This window comes from Ptiloglossa arizonensis, chromosome 10 (genome assembly GCF_051014685.1).
Source record: "Ptiloglossa arizonensis isolate GNS036 chromosome 10, iyPtiAriz1_principal, whole genome shotgun sequence".
NCBI lineage: Eukaryota > Metazoa > Arthropoda > Insecta > Hymenoptera > Colletidae > Ptiloglossa > Ptiloglossa arizonensis.
The window spans coordinates 6,261,322-6,283,078 of record NC_135057.1 but is presented as its reverse complement, the minus strand read 5'-3'; the positions used below and the strand labels follow the sequence as shown (position 1 = coordinate 6,283,078).

Sequence of the window (21,757 nt, the reverse complement as noted above, 5' to 3'; positions counted from 1 at the left end):
AATGTGTAAAAAAATATTCCAAAAAAAATGAAGAAAGTTGATACAAATGTATGTCGTATTTGATATTGTTTTCAGATACTAAATCAATCCTATATCGTACTTTTTATTGTTTTCTTTACTCGAAGTGTAACAAGATAACAAGTAATTTCAGAGACTAACAAAATGACATCACTTCGATCACAAGTATTCAATTTCTCGTCTCTTCGTCTCCTTCTTAAGTCGATTAACAATTAACATTTTGAACCGATTGAACTTTACTCCTCGAATACAGTTATCCCAGTTCACAGTCGTTCTCCCAAATAACATTCAAGATACCACAAAATTCAAACTCTTAAAGTTTAGTGTTGGAAAATTGGCAAAAACTTCGATCCAAGGCCTTGTAAAGTTATCATTTTTTCAAATTCCGCTACAATCTCTCCGACGCAATACTTTCAAATTCCGCTACAATCTTTCCAACGCAATGCTTTCAAATTCCATTACAATCTTTCCAGCGTAACGCTTTCGAGACACGTCTATCCAACGTAACGATAACTCTTCGAAAAAAGAATCCAAAAGATCGATTCTTCGATCCAAAATTACCTGGTCCCTCGAAACGTTGAGAAACGATTCACTCGTTAAATTATGTCCACGAAATTCAATTGACCAATTCGAAACCGGACTTCGCGACGAAAATCACCCAACACGGACATCACGTGACTTAACTCTTCCACGAAATAATCCAAAAGATCGATTCTTCGATCCAAAATTACCTGGTCCCTCGAAACGTTGAGGAACGATTCACTCGTTAAATTATATCCACGAAATTCCACCGACCAATTCCGAACCGGACTTCGCGACGAAAATCACGCGACACGGACATCACGTCGATGGCCAATGGAGTATTTATCTAGGATGTCTCGCGTCCGGCTCGGGCTAATTCCGCGCGAGCTAGGCCTCATGAATCTTGAATCGCGTTTTCGTCACGCGTCAGTGTCGTTCGTGGCCGCTATTAGCATTTTTATTTGCAACACGTCGAACGTGTCCCGTCGACGACCGATACAAGCGCGGAATAACGAAATGCCCCCGAAGTGCGCATCGGCGTGTGCTCGCACATCGAATGGCTATGGTGGTTTCCGCGGGTGTATTAGAAGGGCACGGTGGTATCGGTGGCTTCATTTATCATAACGTCGGTATGTCCGGGTGAAACGACGTCTGGAGGAAGGATCGTCGGGGCCGTACGCTCATGGAACACCGGAGGGGAGCGTTAAAAATCGGCATTCCGAATCGCCACCCTTTATCCACGGAGCCTTCAATCTCCGAGAGTGGCAAAGAAGTCTCCCAGCTGAGACGGGGAGCGCACAATGAGCGCGTTGTTCCGTCTACGCGCGCTCACGCATCCGCGCACTCGCTCGTACGCGTCGTGGAACATGAGAGCATCACGGGAGAAGCATTCGCACCACCGTGTCTGAGCACAGAAGTTATGTAAGTGCGATACGCTTTGCGGGGTCGTCGCTGCGCCGCGCAGGCCACATCGTCAAGAGTGTTTTTCTTTTTCTTTCATGGCGAAATTCTTGCCCATCGCCGGATTTCTCGAGTGTCCTGAGAGAATGTGGGGGAAAAGAAGAGGATATTTTATTCCTGAGGGATTCTCGAGTAGGGAGGAAGATGATATTTTGACGAGTACTTCGAGAAAAATGCGTCACGTGGGTCACTTCGTTAAGAGTGCTTTTCTTTCTCTTTGATAGTAAAATTGTTGCAATCGCCGGATTTCTCGAGTGTCCCGACAAAGTGGGGGGAACGGAAGAGTATATTTTATTCCTGAGGGATTCTTAAGTTTTCTTAATTTCGTACTCGGTACGATAAACCTGTTATTGAAATCTAGAGTCACTACTTACGGAGTCTAGAAGTGTACGGTTTAGGCTCGGTACTGTATCTGCTTATCCTTCAGCATAATACCATTGTACACAGTATGCATAGTTTCGACATTTTTATGGAGTAGTCATAGAAAATTCGAACGTTAGAATTTTGATTCCATTCATGAGTAATGCTACTATTCCAACATTTACAAATATTTCCTTCCTTCTATACGCTTAAGGAAAAGTTCTAAGTTCACAACGCCATTGACCATCACTCAACCCGACCATCACACCCTCGAACAAATATATTTCACAACGAAGAACCTCGTTCGCAATAATAACATCGCCCACGTAATATCCACTAATCGTTTCAATTCTTTATTAACGACCCACAAATTTTTCCGTTCAATCGTTGCACCGTATTTCGTGGGATATTTCGAACAATCGTCAATGATGAACCATCGCGCGAATAGCCTCTTCGCGGAGGATCGTATCTATCGCATTAAATCGTTGATGCGCAAGAATGCGCCGCGCAGGAAAGAAAGGTTGGAGCTTTTACTTGGAACGGTTCCCCGGCAATCCATAACGTGTCACTGTACGATAATCGGTTCCTGGCACGCCCTGACCGTCAAACTCGATTAAACCAACGTTCGCGCGATCTCTTTACATGCAGCCACACGCGCAATCACGTATGAAATACACGGGAATTATTCGCGCACACGCGCCGCTCGCTCGCGCGCCTGTCTCTAATTCGCTGGCGAAATATTAACATACGAACCCGCAAGCGCGCGCCAACTCCCGCCGCATACAGAGTGAATGCAGTTCGCATAACAAATGCATCGAGGACCGCGGCGTGCGTTACGCCACACGGACGAAACACGCGGTCGAAGTCATATTGCGGTGTAACGATGACGATGAGAAAAACTGTCATCGAACAGGACTCGCGCGAAACTTCCAACACTGACAACGCGGGAAAGCTACAGCAACGCTCCTTGCGATGTTGTCGTTGCGATCTCACCGTTGTCAGGTTGTCGCAGAATCAGCGACACCGTTTCTTGGAATTGTTCGTGTTAACCTTTAAGCGCGTACGACTGCACAATACAATGCATTCGTTTTTCGTTTATGCAGACGTTATTGGACACCAACTTAGGTGTTTTTTACTTTGTGATACAGTTTCGAAATATATATTTGTCAATTTTAAGAAGTCCTGACTTCGACAGTCGAGATGTATCTCGATTGTGTCTTCTTTGAAATTATACTAAACATTTCCTGCTCATGAATCTTTATCACGTCTATCGTTTACAACGGCGCGACAGTTGTAACTAATGAAATTGCAACCCTCTTTTAATGGATTAATTCTTGCTCGGAGGTGGAATTTTTTCTACGTGCAGATGGAAATCAATGTTCATCGAGATCTTGAACAACTTCTGCAATTTTCGAGTGCACCTCTCGAATCACGAACAATTCGAAGTCATTATTCCGTAGTTTAAATACGTTCTCGTAGTTTGTCGAGAACTTCGTTAATTTCAAGGGAAGAAGTGAAATTGGAACTGTTCGTATTTTCGTTGTCTTGGACGAAGATTAAAGTAATATTTCTTCGAATTGTTTCTATACGAACGATGTTTATAATATCTTAGCAATTTAGTTGCATCATTGATGTAACTTCGAGTAATCGGAAATTTATCAGTGATTCAAGTGACTGCGAAGAATCGAAGAGTACCATCAGCCTAGTTGATGGTTTTAAAGGCGTAGAACGCACTTCAAATATGATAAGTGTAGCGTAGACGATCCAACAGAGTAAGTATTGAGAAAAAGATATCTCAACGAAGAAAGTACGAAGTATTGCTTCTTCTACATATGGTAGCAGATATTGGTGATTAGTGGATAACTAAAATAATTATTCTGAAATTCTCAAAGTCTTGTAAAAATCCCTTACAGAATCATCGAATTTCTAATTTATAGACAATCTAGTAGAACAGTTATTAGTAAGAACATTAGTAAGTAATTGATAAATAAAAGAATTACTCTCCCAAAATCATACACAAAGTTCTCATAGAATCATTGAACTTCTAAAGTTGTTAACGACTAGCAAAATAATTATTTTATTTTATGTTTGAATAAAGAAAATATAAAGAAATTAATTGTATACTTGGAAGCAAATATTCATGCTTAATAGATGAATAAAAGAATTACTCTCAGTTCTTCAGAATCTTGTAGAGAGTTGTCATAAAAGCTTTCAAGTTGTTGTCGATCCAGTAGAACAATCATTGTAAAAACATAAGTATCTCAACAAAGAAAACACGAAAAAGTCACTCATAGACACGAGTGCAAGTACTGATGACCGACGAATAAATAAAATAATATCTCAGACTCCTAGAATCCTGTGAAGGACCGTCGTGAAGTCGTCGAGTTTCTAAAGTACCGTAAGTACCATTTCCCCAGTGAAGTGTGACATCCTCCGATCATATCGGAATAAAAAATAATTTAATCGCAGAATCGGCGAACAGTTCGCTCGACATTTCTAATATTCGATCGTAAGAAAGCTTCCCCAACATCGTTTCTAACAGAACGTAAAATAACTTTTAATACCGCCATTAAGATAATTCGTGTCTTTAGCGGAAATTATGGAGTGAACTAATGGAGGATCCGTGAACGAACGGATAGTATACATCTCGAATTATACGCCTAATAAATATTTAGACAAAGATCGTAATAAACGCGATCGGACGCGTTTAAGTAAATTCAGCGGGCATAATCTTTTCTGGATATTAATAAACGCGAGGGGATTATTTACAGCAATGTCGTATCGTATCGTGGTAAAAATGCGGGAACCTTGTAAATTATTGCAGCTTAAATTGCCATCGAGCATAATCACCGTTCCACATAGCTTACTTGAGCATTAATTAATGAACGTGCACGTGATACTAAGCACCGCCGATACTTTACGACTTCTATCGTTTATGACTTTGTAGAATCGTGGCGCGCGATTCGCTGGAAACGGTACACAGCTGTTCCGCGCTCGATTTCTTCGATTTATCGTCGCCGCGTTCCGTTTTAACGTTTCGATCGCTTATAATTACGCTCGTTCCGATGCGGCTGCTTTACAACCGTGTAATCCGAGCGACGTTATTGCCGATGTTCGCTACGATTTACCTGGTTACGATATCGTTGCCACCAGCTTTCGTTACCACGCACGGTTCGATGGCTGCTTGATGAAAACGATTCCGCGGATTCGATTCGCGTATCGTTCCAACGGGAACAACACCTTTCCGCTGTCGAGAAATTTCGATATTACAAAATTACTCTTCTAAAATATTCAGATCAAATTTGAAGTACCGATGTTGATGTAACGTTTTACGTGGAATATTAATCAGCATAGGTTAGTTTTTATCTTTATGTTAAAACAGATTATGATACTGTTTCGAAAAAATTAATATTCTTTTCCGCGATAGTTTATTAAGGGAGATTACACCAACTATTTAAAAATCAAATTTTATGCATCTTCTGAAAATTGTATTTTAAAAATATTGTCTTACGATATTAACGCGAAATTCCGAAGTATTAACAAAGATATAACATTTTATAGCTATTCGGCGCTAAAGGAAAAAACATGTTTTTTTAAACTGAATGGGCAACGGTTCTGAGAAACTATTAATTCGATTGACTCGAAGCTATATATATGCAATAACATTCTCTATTGTTGCACGTACAAATTTCTTTTTTCTCTGATACTCTTTATGGAAACAATAAAAACTACTGACTTTTTTTTTGCAAAATCTACATTTTTTTCTTGAAATTGTTTAATTTTCGCATCCTGTCTTGCTGAGCGATAAATAATCTCGAATAATCTGTAATAAGTAAAACTAGAGGGAACAAAATGTAACTCTAGGGTGTTCTCCACAGGTACTGAAACTTCAGCACCATAACTTTTTCTTCCTTCTAAAGCTACTGTAATTGCTGTATATTGAATGATAATTATGTTTCCATTCTCGAGTTGCGCAAGGTAAAAGTGGTAAAATATTAAGTGATTTATTTCGTAGAGATACCATCTTATCGTGTATCTAAGAAAGGTGCGGTTGCAAAAATCTGCAAATGGGATGTTACGGGTGCACGCAGCAGCGAACTGTGTAAATGTTAAAACATACGATGCAGAGATTGCGCAACGCGAATGTGAAGATGCGAGAAAGGTTCTTCTAGAAGTTAATGGAAAACTGACTATTTGTCTAGGCTTTGAATTTGTTTAGATAACGTTTAGAAGAATGTACAGTTATGTGAACGTATAGAAAGTACCCGAGTCTCGATGATTGTAGTCAGAGCAAAATCAATCGACTTCTCAAGGACTTATCCCACCAAACTATTTAGTTATCCCTACCCATTCTATCTTTCGTCTCATTGCGCAAATACAGAGGTCTCGAGAAGAAAAAATAGGAGTCGTATCTAATACGATTTTTTTTTAACCATAAAACTGTTTTTTACAATCAGTAAAATATAACTGTAATAAGTAAATTCGATGGCGAGTTGTGTCTCGAAAAAGAGAAGTGCAGCTATCAAACTTGACGTTACTTAAATGTTGGAAATGAATGTATAAGCAATTTTTGATTGTTTTGTTAGACAAAAAGTGGTCGGTTCTAATATTATGGCAGCTAATACATTGTTGGCAAATCCTTGAATTTTTGAATGACACAAATTTTTATATAAAGTTTACGTTGAGAGATTCAACAAATCCCTAGAGTTGTGATCCATAGGTGTATATAGGTTTTAGAATGATTTTATTCGGAAGTAATGTCTTAATTAAAAGGTTCTCCGAATCATCATCCGTTATCTTTCTTGACGAAGATGATGCATCCAAGTTAGTCTTATCGCTATTTAAGCCAAGGTATTTAATCTTACCACATCTTGATATAAGTTCGTTCTCTAAACCGACTGCTGTATAAATCTTCTTCATCCTAAAATCGACACCTGGTGATACGGTTTCCTTAGCCTGTGTTCCCTATCTGAAACCATACCCACACACAAGCCAAGTAGTTGCGAAGATATTCGGATGCTATTACAGGCTCCTGATTAGCTTCCATTAGTCAGAGAAGTCGCGTTAAATAGCCCGTTAATTTTGATCCGTCTACAGTAGATCACCGTGCAATCAAAGTATACTTAACAAAACCCCAATCCACACTCGAGGCGCATTTAGAGCTCACAATTTCTAAGATTAATACTCCGCTAATCGACTCTGGCCAAGGAGGAAATAGCGTGCAAATTAGGACGCATATAATGCAATTACCTAAGTTTAACATCTCTCTTCGATCATTGATGATCACTGTGAAATTTAGCAAACCAGCAACATCGATACTCCTTTAACGAATCTCTTTTTGGATACTGATCGAGAGACGTTTCATCCGCGCGGATTCCACGATTGAAACGTTTTCTGGACGACGTGGACGAATAAGGTCGAAATAACAGGCCGGAACGAGACGTACGGGTCTGCTTAAATGGCGCCATTATCGCGGTGCGTATAGATTGGCAAAGGCCGCGTGTAAATGGGATTACGGTATCTCCGGATGCGGCCGACGGTTGCGCGGATAATGGACGATCATATATTACGGAACGCAAATAAACGAACCGGCTGGAAAGGTGCTTTACACTTCACCGTTCTGTTCGACGATCTCGGGGGGAGAGAGAGGGAACGCTTTCGCTTTTTGACGACAATAATTTCAACGGTTTGGCCGACTGCCCTGTTGAAAAACAATACCCCGAGTCCTTCGAGCCGGTAGTGCTCCACGCACTTCAGCGCATACGGTTCGTCTATCTTCTGGTAAACATTGCTATAGTGGACAGACTAAACATTTCGACCACGTAGAGCCACTTTCCCTGTTATGAATCACGTTGGTGTGTCGAACTCCGTTGTTAGGGTCTCACCGTGTGTCGCGGTTCTTATCGCGTGTATATCGCGAATGTCCGATCGGGTACCTTCTGATTGGTAAAAGATCCTTGGTGTACACGCGATCGTAGAATTTCTCTCGGTTGATGTTTTTATTTTTTGCTCTTGCGTGGAGAGAGACGGGAAGCGAAACGGTGAGACAAATGGAGTGGTGGAGATAGTAGTGATGGAAAGGGATCGACGCGATGGTGGACGTGGTAGTGGGGATAGGTTGACGTAGCGGTGGGGATAGGTAGACGTAGTGGTGGGGATGCAAGTGCAGCGGCACGCAGCAGTCAAACACTTTGGGCCTTTTGTGTGATTTTCGGTACAGCACGATTTAATGGACCTATGTCTATAACGCGCTGCTTGAAACACATTTAACCGCTTGTACAATAAATTTTGTAAGTGAAATTAGATCAAACTTCTTTAATCGTTCTTCATAGCGTAATAAATTTCGAAACAATACGGTCTTAGATTCCTAGGTAGCTTTACTTTCTCCCTGATGTATCGAACACACTTTCAACCTCTGAGATTTTTAATTTTCTTAGTGTAGGTGGAATGTGTCGCAAATTATACTTCAACCGATGGAAATCGAATCCCTTGAATATCCTTTTCACTGCTGAATTAATTAGTACTAGGAATAGCCTCTGCGCTGAATCGATTTCATAATTTATTTTCCAGCAGTTGTACTTACAAATATATGCAATAATTAAATACAGAAATAAACAAACCTGTTCGTAAAAGCCGAGAGGTTGATACATTTCGATATATATCTTGTATTTTTGTTAACACGAGGGTCTGGAATAATACAATCAAATGGAGCAATTGAAAGGTTGAATACACATCTATAATTATGTTACAGTTGATCGTGTATAAATCGAATTATTTAACCATAGCTGGCACACTGAACGATTATAGATCGTTTTCATTTTTGGCATATACGAATAACGACGAACGTGGTATGTTGCTCCAATTGAAACGGTCAAAGCACTTGAAAAATATTGCTTCTAAAGGGCAGCGCTCACCGAAGAGATTTCTCGAGCGCCGCACGTTGTACACGTGGGAACACGGCTTAAGGAACAATGCTATCCGCGCCCTAGATGCGTTAATACTTCATCACTAATTGCATCGCTATCATTATTAATGACAATGGGTAATTAATGAGAACGAGTACCGTAAGACAGCCGGGAAATTGATTCACCTCGATATTCCTGCCTCTTATATTGAATACCGCATTTTAACCATTAATTTCGCGAAATGAGGTTACATTCACTTACCACTCTTATTCTCACGGGTTCATTAATAACGCTACTAACGATACAATTAATAATAAAGTGCTAACGTATCTAGCACGAAGCTCTTAGGGCAGGAATCGTGATACCCTGGAGTTACAACGTACAATTGACCGACGCTGGAAACGCTGCTAACAGTCCAAGCTCGATTTCTCGAAGATAACTTCGATAACTTGAAAATTTCGATCGCTGGGAATCTTTCGAGAGCGATTTCGAAAAATTTCTAAAGCCAATTACAACTTTATCTTCCCTTTGAAAGAATATTGCAACGAGCATCTGACAGCGATAAAAGTTTTAATCGCTTGGCCATTAATTGGCGAAGAGAAGCTGCTGCAGTCTTGGCTGCACCAGCTGCTTGAAAATCTTCACCTGTCCAGATGTATTTTAAATCGCTGAGTCAACGCGTGTGCGTAACTACAATTTCATTTTTCATGTTACTCTGCTTAATCGAGGTCTTGGCAGTAATTAAGTGTCGTATAAACAAGGTGAGTTATTAAGTACATAGTGGAGAAATCTCAACAACTCTATCACTTGCGCTTTCATTTTTCCGTTCTTGCTGCAACATCGCCACGGCAAGGAGCAAGATTCGCTAATAAGAAGATTAATTAATTGGATTAATTGAGGAAAGGCGAAATTCTTGTTGCGAGTCTTTACGATCGAGTTTCACCTACTGATTTATAATAGTTCTTTCAGAAAAGAGAGATCCTCGGTATCGCTTAATTTGTCATGGCGAAGCGCGAGGAACGAGCATTGAATTACAAATTTGTGCGGTTGTTCGGATCGTTTAATTAGTTATTAAATTGTATTCTTTAGTGCCGCGGGCGGTGCTTTCGCGAATGAAAAAAGAAAAAAAAAAATATGAGTCGATAGGCGAGTCCTGAATTAGAAATTCGACGTTAACGTCGGTTGTAAAACGATCGCGGGAAACGAGCAAAATTTTCCATTCAACTTGCTCGAAGGATGGACTTTCTAGATACTTAAACGAAGAAGGTGCGAAGTTTTCGCATTTATAGCCTCATCAATATAACTTTCGACTTTATGACTTTTTTTCTTCACTATTGCCGATACAGAATCATAGCTGCCATCAAAGCGTAGTTAATAATGGATTTCCGTCTTTCACCGGAAAGTGTAGAAAAGTACTTTCTGTTTAAAAAATATTCAGAAAAGTAGGACTCGAATCCTGAAAGAAGTTGCTGCGTCTAGTACTACGGGCGATGAAATTTGTTAAAAGAAGACATACTTGACCAATGTACAGGATACCTTACGTTGAAGTGGCAAATTTTACTTTTAAAACGCGCATAGATAGAAAGAAATTACCATAAGGCAAAGATAAAAGCTTTAGTATCGAGCATATTCCGATAAGAATCTATTAAGAAACTTATGCCTTAATATTTCTAGTTTAGAAATTATTGCAATTTAAAGTTTCCTATACAAAACAATGTTCCTAGTTGAACCTCCAGGTACAGTTCACGAATAATCATTGTATCCGTATAAAATGACGATTTGGTGCAGAATGTTTCATATCCAAAAGTGACGACATCTATTGGCCCTCCATTTTCTTCTTTGACGTTTCTCAACCCTAATACGTTTCTCGGGTCTTTGTTGATCCGTCATTTTCTGCAATATATTCTCCTTCTATAATTAAAGCTATTGTACACTGAATATGTATCTTCCCATCGTACAATAAAGTGAAAAATACAAGTTCTATATATTTGAAACATTATTAACCTAACGATCTCGAGTGTCTAATCGAAAGGAAGAACGCTTTAAGGTTAAAGAGCAAGGTCTACGCTAATAAACCCGGAACTCTGGAGCAATTAAAAGAGAATATACGCTAGGAAATTAGAAACATTTCCCCGGAGACCTTCACAAATGTCATGCAAATGTACACCGAAGTGTGTGATTTATACTGCGAGTACAAATGGTCGCCTGACCCATATCGTTCTCCATGAGCTTCGATGAATAATACACCCATATAAATCGGCAATCTTATTTCTTTTGGAAGTTATTCAAAAACAAAGTATGGAACTAATTTTTAGAACACTTTGTAAAAAGGTAGAGCTTAATTTCTTTCAATTTATCGTTTTCCATGTTTAATTTCCAAGCTTCGATGAATAATACACCGATATAAATCGGCAATCTTATTTCTTTTGGAAGTTATTCAAGAACAAAGTATGGAATTAATTTTTAGAACACTTTGTAGAAAGGTAGAGCTTAATTTCTTTCAATTTATCGTTTTCCATGTTTAATTTCCAAGCTTCGATGAATGATGTACGAATACAAATCGGTAGTTTCTTTTTTGTAAAACAAACTATCGGACTAATTTTTAGAATATTTTGTAGAAAGGCATCGTCAATTTCTCTCCATTTATAATTCTCCTCGTTTGGATTCTCGAGCTTCGATAAATCAGAACACTCCGTAGGAGGAATAATTTACAAATCGACAGCTTTTTTTATTCCCTTCGGAAGCCGTTCAAAAATAAAATACGGTAATAATTCTCGAGACACCCCGTATAAGGGGCGAGCCCCGTCAGTTTCTCTCAATTCAAACCAAGATCCCGTTCTTCGAGTTAATCAATTTCATTCGCATCTAATTCCTCGTGAAGGCAAATCATTCAAACCGCTCGCGTACGAAGAAAAAAAAAAGAAAAAAAAAGGAAAAAAAAGAAGAAAGAAATCCAAACGCTTCGATTTCCTGTCTCTCCTCGGATAAAAAGAACACTTGCTCGCGATTATTGGTTAGCATTTATACGAATAATTACTTGGGCCAAGGCGGGACTTTAATTGCTGTCATAGAAAGGTCCCGGTTTCTTGCACCGTCATAAAAGAATGACATTTCCGTTCCAGAGCGCAGCGCACTCGGAACGAGCTTGCATTCACAGTTCGCGCGGCGCGGTTGCCGCGAGAAACAGCGTCGATACGGCAAATCACACGCACGTACACAGATCAGTATTTGCATAATATATTTCGATCGTAAAACAGGTACGCGCGTCCTGTTTAAACGCGAGCAACACTCTCGGGATCTCTAACGAAGCTTGGAAATTATGGGCCCATAATAATCCCAAGGTGGTTACAGGCGATGCAGCGGCCGTCATTGTTCAACACTTCCTACCCTCGGCTCTCGTCGTCGTCGTCGTCGTCGTTGTCTTTTATGCGCGATGAAACTCTCGAAAAAAAATCACCCGTTTGCTACGGAGGTGAATAATTTTTCATTTTTTTTCATATTTCGTCTAGCTTTTACGACCCGGACGCACCGTACCACTGAAGGATTTACTATTAAACTGGGTGGTGTTTATTACTCGTCTCGAGTCGCCAAGCACCGTGGACATTTTGACGAATTTCTTCCGTGCACAGTTGAAAGGTCAACGAAAAAGTATTTTAATACTCTTGTCGAGATTAAACATTATATCCTGGGCTTTCGAGCGAACGTTGATAAGTATAAGTTTGCTACACGAGGTGAAATTCTATTTTTAAAAATTAAGCATGCAGTATGACCGTTTATATTTATTGCTTTAGGATTGTTAAATATCAGTGTACTTTGATGTGGAATTATTGTTACAATAGTCGTACGGAATACTACGTTACACATGTGATTTGAAAATTATTATTAGTAGAATATTTGAAATTTAAATCAAACATTTATTCCTTACGGAATCTTGAATCGTGCATCTTCGATTTATATTGCATTTCTGTAATATACAATCAAGACTCTGAAAACTCGTTAACAATTTTAGAAGATATTTAAGATTCTATCGTTTCCTCTCTCTATGTAAATAAATCAATTCACATTTGCATTTCGTCCAAACCATAATCGAAATCAGTAATGTATCCTCGGTTAAATCTACGCATACTCAACAGATTTTCTCTCATTACTACATATTAAGTTACAATCTTCTTCAGTTAACGATTTAGTTTCAAATCGAAATCTAAAGGATTCCAACGAATATTTCCTAAAATCTTTATCAAATTTCATTCTCCCGATATGAAAGCTTCGAAACTTCTCAAACAATGAGAAATAAACTCAAATAAATTCTTCTTAAATAAATTCTTCTCAAATAAATTCTCCTCAAATAAATTCTTCTCAAATAAATTCTTCTCAAATAAATTCTCCATCGCAATGTCCAAACCTCCACCGATCGAATTTCAAAACAGTCGATGAATCTTCCAGTAATATCATCCCAAATTGCACATTATAAAAAGAACAGAAATTACAAAATTCCATCTCAAACTCCACGAAACCCTTCCAGCTCAAATCTGCCAAAAATCGATCGATCTTCCACTAATAATTCCACCGTGCCAAATTCCACGTTACAGATAAAGGAAGAGAACCCGCGACCACAGCCCTTATATACGGAAAATATGATACTTTAAATATCCCTTAAACGCCAGGGACTTTCTCGACTATTCCTGGCGCTGCTCTCAACGACCATCCGTGGAACCGAAATGGCCGGTGTCGAAATATTTACTATTCGGAGACATTAACGCGCGGTCAGCACCAGCGACGATGCGTGTACCGCGAGACCGGGTATTAAAATCATTGTTATGGCGGCCGTAAACCGTAAAGGGACGATATTCCGCGTTTGCGCCGCGATGCCACCTTTTAAACGGGGGATTCCACCTTTTGCATTCACCGTGGCGCGTTTCTTTCCCTCGGTCGAGCGAAATGACGAAAACGAGCGGTGGAACGAACAGCGACAAAGAGGAACGAAGAAAAGGGAGAAGGAGGCTAGAGAACGGTCGCACGCGCGATCAGTCCACCTCAGCCGGCTTATTGCGCCATTAGTGCCCGTCTACGGGGTTTATAGGGTTGCCGGGCCCTCGCGTGGCTATGTACGGGGGGTTTCGGAGCGCATGCACTTGCGTGGCGAGCATAACGTTCGCCCCGAGTAATCTCGTTCATTACGCCCGAGGATGTACCGTGGCCCCAACGACAGCCCGTTATCCTTAATTTCTAATCTTTCCGCGTGTCCTCGTTGGCTTTTATCATTCGCGTCGGGATCGTCCCGTACGCGACGCGAGATTGACGGTGATCGTGAAAGTGTTTATTCGGTGCGTTCGTTATCGGGACTTTTTTTACTGCCGACGGACAAACGAGAGAGTTCACGGTTATATGGGAGTTCATTTAACGAGGCACGCTTCGAGATTGCGAACGAAGGTCGACGCGCGATGGGGCGCAGGGGTCGCGATGATTTTCAGAAATATGGGCTGGAGCGTACCTCGAATGGGTTTTAACTGTAAAATCGATGTCGGATTTTAGCACATTAAACTCTCAGCGTATCTAGCACGGGTCTGTGCAATAGATCGCGTATGGCGCTTCTTTGTTTATGTAAACGGCGATTTTATAGGAGGAAATATTTGGATACAAAGATAGTATGTAATATATATATATAGAATAATGGATAAAATATTTTGTTAAAATTATTCAGAATTTGTGCAGCAGTATCTGTCAGTTTCATTATTAAAACAGGAATATTTATAAGTCAAGTGTAATTTAGAATTAGTTTAATAGAAGAAATATTACTCGAGTTTTGAAATGAAAATACCAGGCTGAGAACAGCGATACACATCGATATTACACCTTGTTTAACAAAATGACATTTCCTTCGAAGAATTACACCGAAGAGAAAAATCAAATCCGCGAGAAAAAACGAAAAAGGACTCGAGACACTGCTGTGAAAACTGTGGTACGATACCTGTGTATAGATGACTGTTTTCAAATCGCACAGTCAATCTGTCGCAGGTATTTTCTTAGTCCTCTAGTTGTATCGTACATTAAAGAAAAAAACACGAGTTTTAAACATTCGGGACATTTGTGACCCAAAGACTTGTGACCCGTACAACGAAAGATCGTTTTAAGGTTAATCTACCAAGAACATCGATCGTTAAGTCGGATCGAAGTCAACCGGTCGACCGAGACTACTTGGAGGTTACCTCGACAACATACTTTGGATACTTCGTTCCTCTCGTTGATCCGTGCCAACTCGAACGACTGTTATTTCTCCGATAAACATAAGAGTTAACGCGTAATCCGCATCGTGACCTTGAACGTCCAATTGAATTCGATCGGACCTTGGTATATCGGTTGATACCCGATCGTCGCGAACCGATGTAACCTCGGATCGCTGATAAACCGGGAACAACCTTCCACGAAGATACCACTTACGGTATTAACCTCGAGAAACTCTCATTCATCTTCTCGATCCTTGAAAACAACGTGGATCGGCGCGCAGTCGCGAAGAAGAAAAGCTTCGTACTTATCTTCCGCTTACGATAAATAAATACCCCGATCGGCGTTCCGGCAACAATCTCGTGCCATCTCGTTCCTAATAATATTCTATCAACATCCACGACCGATGGTTGGTTTCTTCAAACAAAACCCGTGTACCCATCCCGTTCATTAATTCCCCCGGTAATTCCACGATACCATTTCCAGCGTGCACACGCACGTCCACCACCCGGACATCTTTCAATTTCCGAACGCCTCTAATCGAGCACGGAATGCGGTCAGAATTTTTCTCCTTGCCCCCCTCTATCCCACCCTCTGTTCCACCATACAGTACCGTAGAAACGCGAACGATCCGGTGGGCTCGCCGGACCAATTATCCGCGCTGGTGGAACCCTCGACGCGCGGACTCCGGCAAAACGAAACCACGAGTCACTAATAACATCGCTAATTATGATTACACAGCCTTCCCCGTGGAGGACGTGGCCGTCGGAAGGGAAAAGCGTCCGCTGTTGGTACAAGACCGGAGGAAACGATGGAAGGGATGAGGGAAGAGGGATGGACAGAGGGGGGCCATCGAGAAAGCCCCGGATGAATAATTGTACGTACGTGGCCGTGATTACGGATAAAGATATCCGCCGGGTCCATTGGGTGCATTCCGCGGCAGCTACAGGGTGCTTGGATCATCCTACAAAATTGATGCGCCGCTATCAGCAAGCCGGCTTTACGTCTGGGAATTGCAACGCGGCGCGCGATACGTGCACCGGTGATGCACCGGTGATGCACTCGCGAGAGAGCGCACGCTGAAACTGCAGGTGTTTCGGTTCCCTGTACGGCGACCACGGCCCGTATCAATTTCCGCTGATGGATTTCCGTTACGGACTGTGCGTTCCGTTTTAACACTTGAACGCAAGGCTCTTTTCGGAGGGTAGTGAATAAAATTGAGAAAAATTTTCAAACCGAGAGGATACAGGTTGAGATGTAAATTGAAATTTAGGGAAATCGGAGAGATGCGATTGCAGGTGAGAAACACACTGCTGGAATGTAATGAAATATGTAAAGTATGGATGAAAAGTTTCTTTCGGATGTTGCGTGTGTAGAATTGAACGAAATTATTTTAATCGTTACAGGAAGTAGATACTGGTTGAGAAATGAATTAAAATTTATAAAAAATTGTAGAAATACAATAGTAGGTGAAAAACGCGTTTGTACCTAATAACATCTATATAAACGAAGAACAAATACTGTGTTAGGAGTATGCAGGAGTATGTACAGTTGTATGCATTTAAAATTTAATCAATATTAATGTGTCGTAGGATCTGTTACAGGGACTTTTATTGTTCCTTGGACATTTCTTGGGTCTTTTTCATCTCATATTCATGATATATTATGAATTAATATATTATTCCGTTTTCTATAGTTCCCTCATTTTATTAGAAACTTAAAGTTAAGTGTCTTATCCGTTCGGGATGTTTTTTATCCAAATATCTAAAGTGCATGCTAAACGTAACATTGCCCGAAAATTTTATAAAATCGAAGGGTTTTATTAACCACGATCTCGAATGAATCGTGACCCTTTCATCGGTCGAAAATCCGATCACAGATCCGCGAATTTGAAAACTGCGATTCGTTTTGGTGTCCCTTCGTTGCCACCTATTCTTTTATTTATCATCGCAAACATGCACGATGTCTTCGAGACACGTCGTTACTCTTTCCGCGTGTGAACGCTACGGTAGTCGTGGATCTTAATGATCCTCAACGAAATGAATAATTCCAGCCTTCTGTGTAAGATTATACGTACATACGAGTATCCGTTTCTTAACAGGGAATCGTGGGAGTCGCGAGGATTATCCTAAAATTAATGAGTCGCTATCAGCGCCATTCGGAGTCCCACTGCGTGTGGTTGGTTGGTTACCGAATACACTCATCCAGCAAGGTGAAGGTGGTCGCAAGCAACAGTGGTCTCGGATTGGTCTTGGAGTGAAGTTTTAACCCTAGTACGTTCCTCGAGTCTTTTTCAACCGATAGCAACCTCGTAGTATATTGTTTTTCCATAATTAAAACTATTATAATAGACACAAGTGACGAGAGAAATTTCAGTACCGATCCTCAATGAACAATGAAATTTGACAGATTTATAGGTCTACGTGTACAACAATCGTGACTGAAATTATAGGTGTAGTTACGAATAAATACTTGTAAAATTTAAAATATTGTCTATTCAAGTATATTCGAATAGTAGAGCTTCTCAACCAATGGTAACTGTGGCATTGCAGTAAGAAAAGAAATTAGGGTGAAATTCGTCGTAGAAACGATACAGACATAATATTACCAATCTTCTACACTTGTAACTATGACACAATTATTGTTGCTTGAAACTTTACCTTATTTTTGTCACAATTATTTGCATCTATGTCTATAATTCCAATTCTGATTATTATATACACGTGGACCAACCAGCACGTTGAATTTCATTGAAATCGGTGAGGATCGGTAGGAACCCTTTTGAGTGTTGCTGCATTCTCTTAGTCCTCTCGTTGTGGTATAAAATTAGAAACACCGGTTCCATACATTCGGACCACGAGTGTACAGTCGAATGGAAGAACACGTTAAGGTTAAAGGAAATCTCGTATTCTTTCGCGATGCTCGACGTTTTTCCGCGAAACGAAGGGAAACGTCGAAGAGCGCCGGCAACTGCATTCTTCGATCGAAAGACGCTCGTAGGTTTTATTTCTCGAACGAAACACGAACCTACAAACCGAGTTACTTTTATAGAAGGCAAGGACTTCTTGTCTGAACGCGCAGACTACAATTGCATAGCACAGTTCCGAGAGTGCATCGCGACAGATAACGAAAGAATGCGCTTTTTATTGCGGACTCGATCTCCCTCGTCGAGGGAAGGTCGACCTGGTTGTAAAACGTATCTGGTGTACTCGTAACCTCCTGCGCAACGAGAAATTTTAATGCTTGTTTGGATTGCGCAGCGCACACGAACGATAACGTGGAAATGGGATCACCGGGCGCCAAATTTAGAAATAAAAATCAGTGAAATTCCATTCTTATCGGCGGCACGCATACATTAGGATCTTTTGAATCAACTACACTTTGCTCGTGATCGTTTTTGCGAATTAAGTCGGACGTCCTGCAACTAAACGAGCAATTACAAGTATTGTACTAGTTTAATACACTATTTCCATATTTGGTAAGCTTTTTTCTTTCAATCGAACAAAATCTAAGGTAAAATTTATCCAAAGTCGCGTCGAAATCTTTGATCGAATAATCGATCAATTACGTGCTCTACGAATATGTTGAATAAAGAATCATTTTAGAATAAAATTTCTAAAAGTCCCTTTTCGATGATAATTTTACTAATATCTTGCTTCCATCTTTCAATTAGATACTTTACCATATCTCTAAATAAAATTGAATCGAATCGAGAACAGAAACGTTCACGAAAAGAATGTTCAAACGTTGGATCATTTATAAATCTCATACCGCGTTAAATTCGATATAAATTTACCATACATTTCTCAAGAAAAAATTGCCCTTTAGTTACAATTGTACATAAATTGAAACAAATGGAGAACAAACAGGTTAACGAAAATTGCATTTAAACTCTGGACCTGGAACTCTTAAACAACTCTGTTGTTTAAATCGCGCTGCACAACATTCAATATACTGTAAATTCTTCAGAAAAGAATCTCTTTCGATAAAATTCCATAGAAATCTCTATGCAAGTGTTCCAGTCAATCGCTCGTATTTTAATCGTTACTTTTTTCTCCGTTTGAAAAAACAAAATCACGATCCAATCACGATGCAACCGAATTTGAAACGCGCGGTAGATCGCGGGAGTTGCGAAGGTGGCCACTCGGAAGCCCCGCGGAAGCTCGCGGTGCAGCATTAATCACGAGGGATTAAGTGAAATTATTAATTTCTTCCTTGTAACGGATGAACGGGTCGCTCGGGAGGCGATCCTTATACCGTAATCATCGCGTCCTGAAATTGACCAACTAATTCTGACACGACCGTGAGATCGCGTGTACGTGATCATCGAACGTGACGCAAAATGGTTCCCGCGATGATATACGTGCCCGGTACCGCGAGATCCATCGGGAGTACTCGACCTTCGACTTCTCACCCGTACGTATCTACTTTCACCCGTATACAGAAAAAAAAAGAAAAAAAAGAGGAAAATAAATTTCACGAATTTCGTAAATGTAAAATTCGAAGCGAAGTGAATTTTGAATCGTGCCTCGCGACATTACAGGAAACGATTATAGAATCACGTTCGCGAAGATATCGAGAGATCCTCCTCTACTTTCTTGATCTCGCGAACATCGCCCCGATAAGCTAACCCTCGCCAGGCGCTATCCAATTGTATCTTATCGAATTCGAGGTCCTATCTAGGATCTCCGACGCTTTCCTCGATATGTCGACTTTCATTTTTCGTGAAAAGGCAATTGAAAAAAAAAAGGAAAATAAATTTCACGAATTTCGTAAATGTAAAATTCGAAGCGAAGTGAATTTTGAATCGTGCATCGCGACATTGCAGGAAACGATTATAGAATCACGTTCGCGAAGATATCGAGAGATCCTCCTCTACTTTCTTGATCTCGCGAACATCGCCCCGATAAGCTAACCCTCGCCAGGCGCGATCCAATTGTATCTTATCGAATTCGAGGTCCTATCTAGGATCTCCGACGCTTTCTTCGATATGTCGACTTTCGTTTTTCGTGGAAAGGCGATTGAAAAAAAAACGAAAAAAAGGCGAGCAACGCGTTTCGATACGGTGCGCAAACGCTCGCCACGGCGCGTCGAGCCACGAGATAAAACGCACCTGCGTGTGCATGCGCTGCATTTTTCGTCAGCGAGAGTCCAGGTCGAAATGCAGTCCACCTTGAAGGTGGATAACCCGCGTGTACGTACATACGTACGTACGTACGTACGCCCATGAAAATGCAAATTGTATATCGTCGGCCCCCTCCCCTCTCCCTCCCCCTTAACGACGCGCCCTTGGACACTATTTTATGGTGATTGGATGAGCCTTAAAACGTAGAACGTACTTACGACGCGATTTAGTGTTTCACTTCCTACCACGGTACGAAGGTGTTCCGTAATCGGCCGGTGCTTACCTGAAACATAAAGAAACGGAGCTTGAGTAGCTGTATAGCGAAAGTATCGTCGAAAAGTTACATTTACGAGTTGTACGCGGTGTTCGTTTGGATAATATTTTACGCAGAGCGACGAAAAGTGAAATGGAACAACCACGAAGACGATTTCGGCGTTCAGTGCGCGTTTAGGGTGTTTTTTGGCTCTAGGGATAGGAGTTTGGTGGTTATGATGGCTCTAGGGATAGGAGGTTGGTGGTTATGATCGCGAGAGACGTTTGAAGTAACGTGAAGTACTTCGATCAATTTTTTGTCGACTATTCGATGCAATTAGCGTCGAGAGTGACACCGTTTTGAGACATCTCGAGTCGAGGAGCGAAATTCGAGACGTCTCTAGAGAGACGTTCCGTAAAGCTGCGATCGAAAGTCTCGAAGTTGTTCAAGATTTTAAAGGATCTCATCAAACATTAATTCACGCTTGTAAATGATCGAAAGTAACCGAATAATTGTGGTCGTACAAGCAGTTTGTATTTTTATTCATCGACATCCCAACGAAGACGTTCTCTTGCAAGGTTTTTACGATCTTGAAAGCTCGTCTTGAGACGATCTTTTATTTTAATAATTACTTTTGATATAAAAGTTTCAGTTACTTATTAAAAGTACGTTACGTGTACGAAAGGTGTACTGGTAAAATTTACCAGGATCTTTGGCTATTTCGAGGTAGTTGTGAAAATAATTATTAATGAAATTGTCCGGAGATCGGAAACGTTTAAAGAATAAACATGTTTCGTTAATATGTCAACGAATACATAATTGCTCGTATGCCCAGAGTTGTTTGAGAGAAATGAAAAAAATCTTTAGAATATTTCCCTACGTCGATACATATTTTCATACAAAAATCTAAAAATTCTTCGTGCAACATTTTCATACGATTCGAATCAATTGTATAATAAAAGCAAAAATTAAAACAAAAGTTTCAACATTATCACACAAAAAAATTCACAAAAGATTCTCATCCTTTTCATATTCCACCCTTAGAAAACTGCCTCGACTCATCAACTCACAATTCCCTTTCGAAAGTTGCGAATAAAATTGCAAAAAATTACATCACTCGTCCTAATAAGTAGACATTGACTTAGAAGATAAACCAAACCGAACGAAATACACCTTGGAAATGCAACGGTGAATGTACACAACGAGTAATAATATCACCGTAAAAGAGAAACAAGTAGGTTCCAGTTCTGCGATCGTACACGCCTAAAGATTAAATCACTTCTCGGTTTATCAATGGAAAGTGTATAAATACAATCGTAGGTGTACGAGACCGGTGATAACGTCTCTGTAAAAGACAACTAACTGAGAGTTCAACGATCGTGGGCGTTCGAA

General features: G+C 40.4%; 2 protein-coding genes across 3 annotated transcripts in view; both read right to left on the bottom strand.

Moving 5' to 3' along the window:
- The window catches only part of Cv-c (RhoGTPase activating protein), a 565,606-nt gene that overhangs the window by 262,320 nt on the left and 281,529 nt on the right, over positions 1–21,757 (bottom strand). The window lies entirely within an intron of this gene.
- Positions 1–21,757, bottom strand: part of LOC143152302 (uncharacterized) — a 153,360-nt gene that overhangs the window by 79,076 nt on the left and 52,527 nt on the right. Inside the window, exon 3 of the mRNA XM_076322270.1 lies at positions 20,331–20,395. Within this exon, the coding sequence (XP_076178385.1) occupies positions 20,331–20,395 (65 nt within the window). The remainder of the gene's footprint in view (positions 1–20,330; positions 20,396–21,757) is intronic.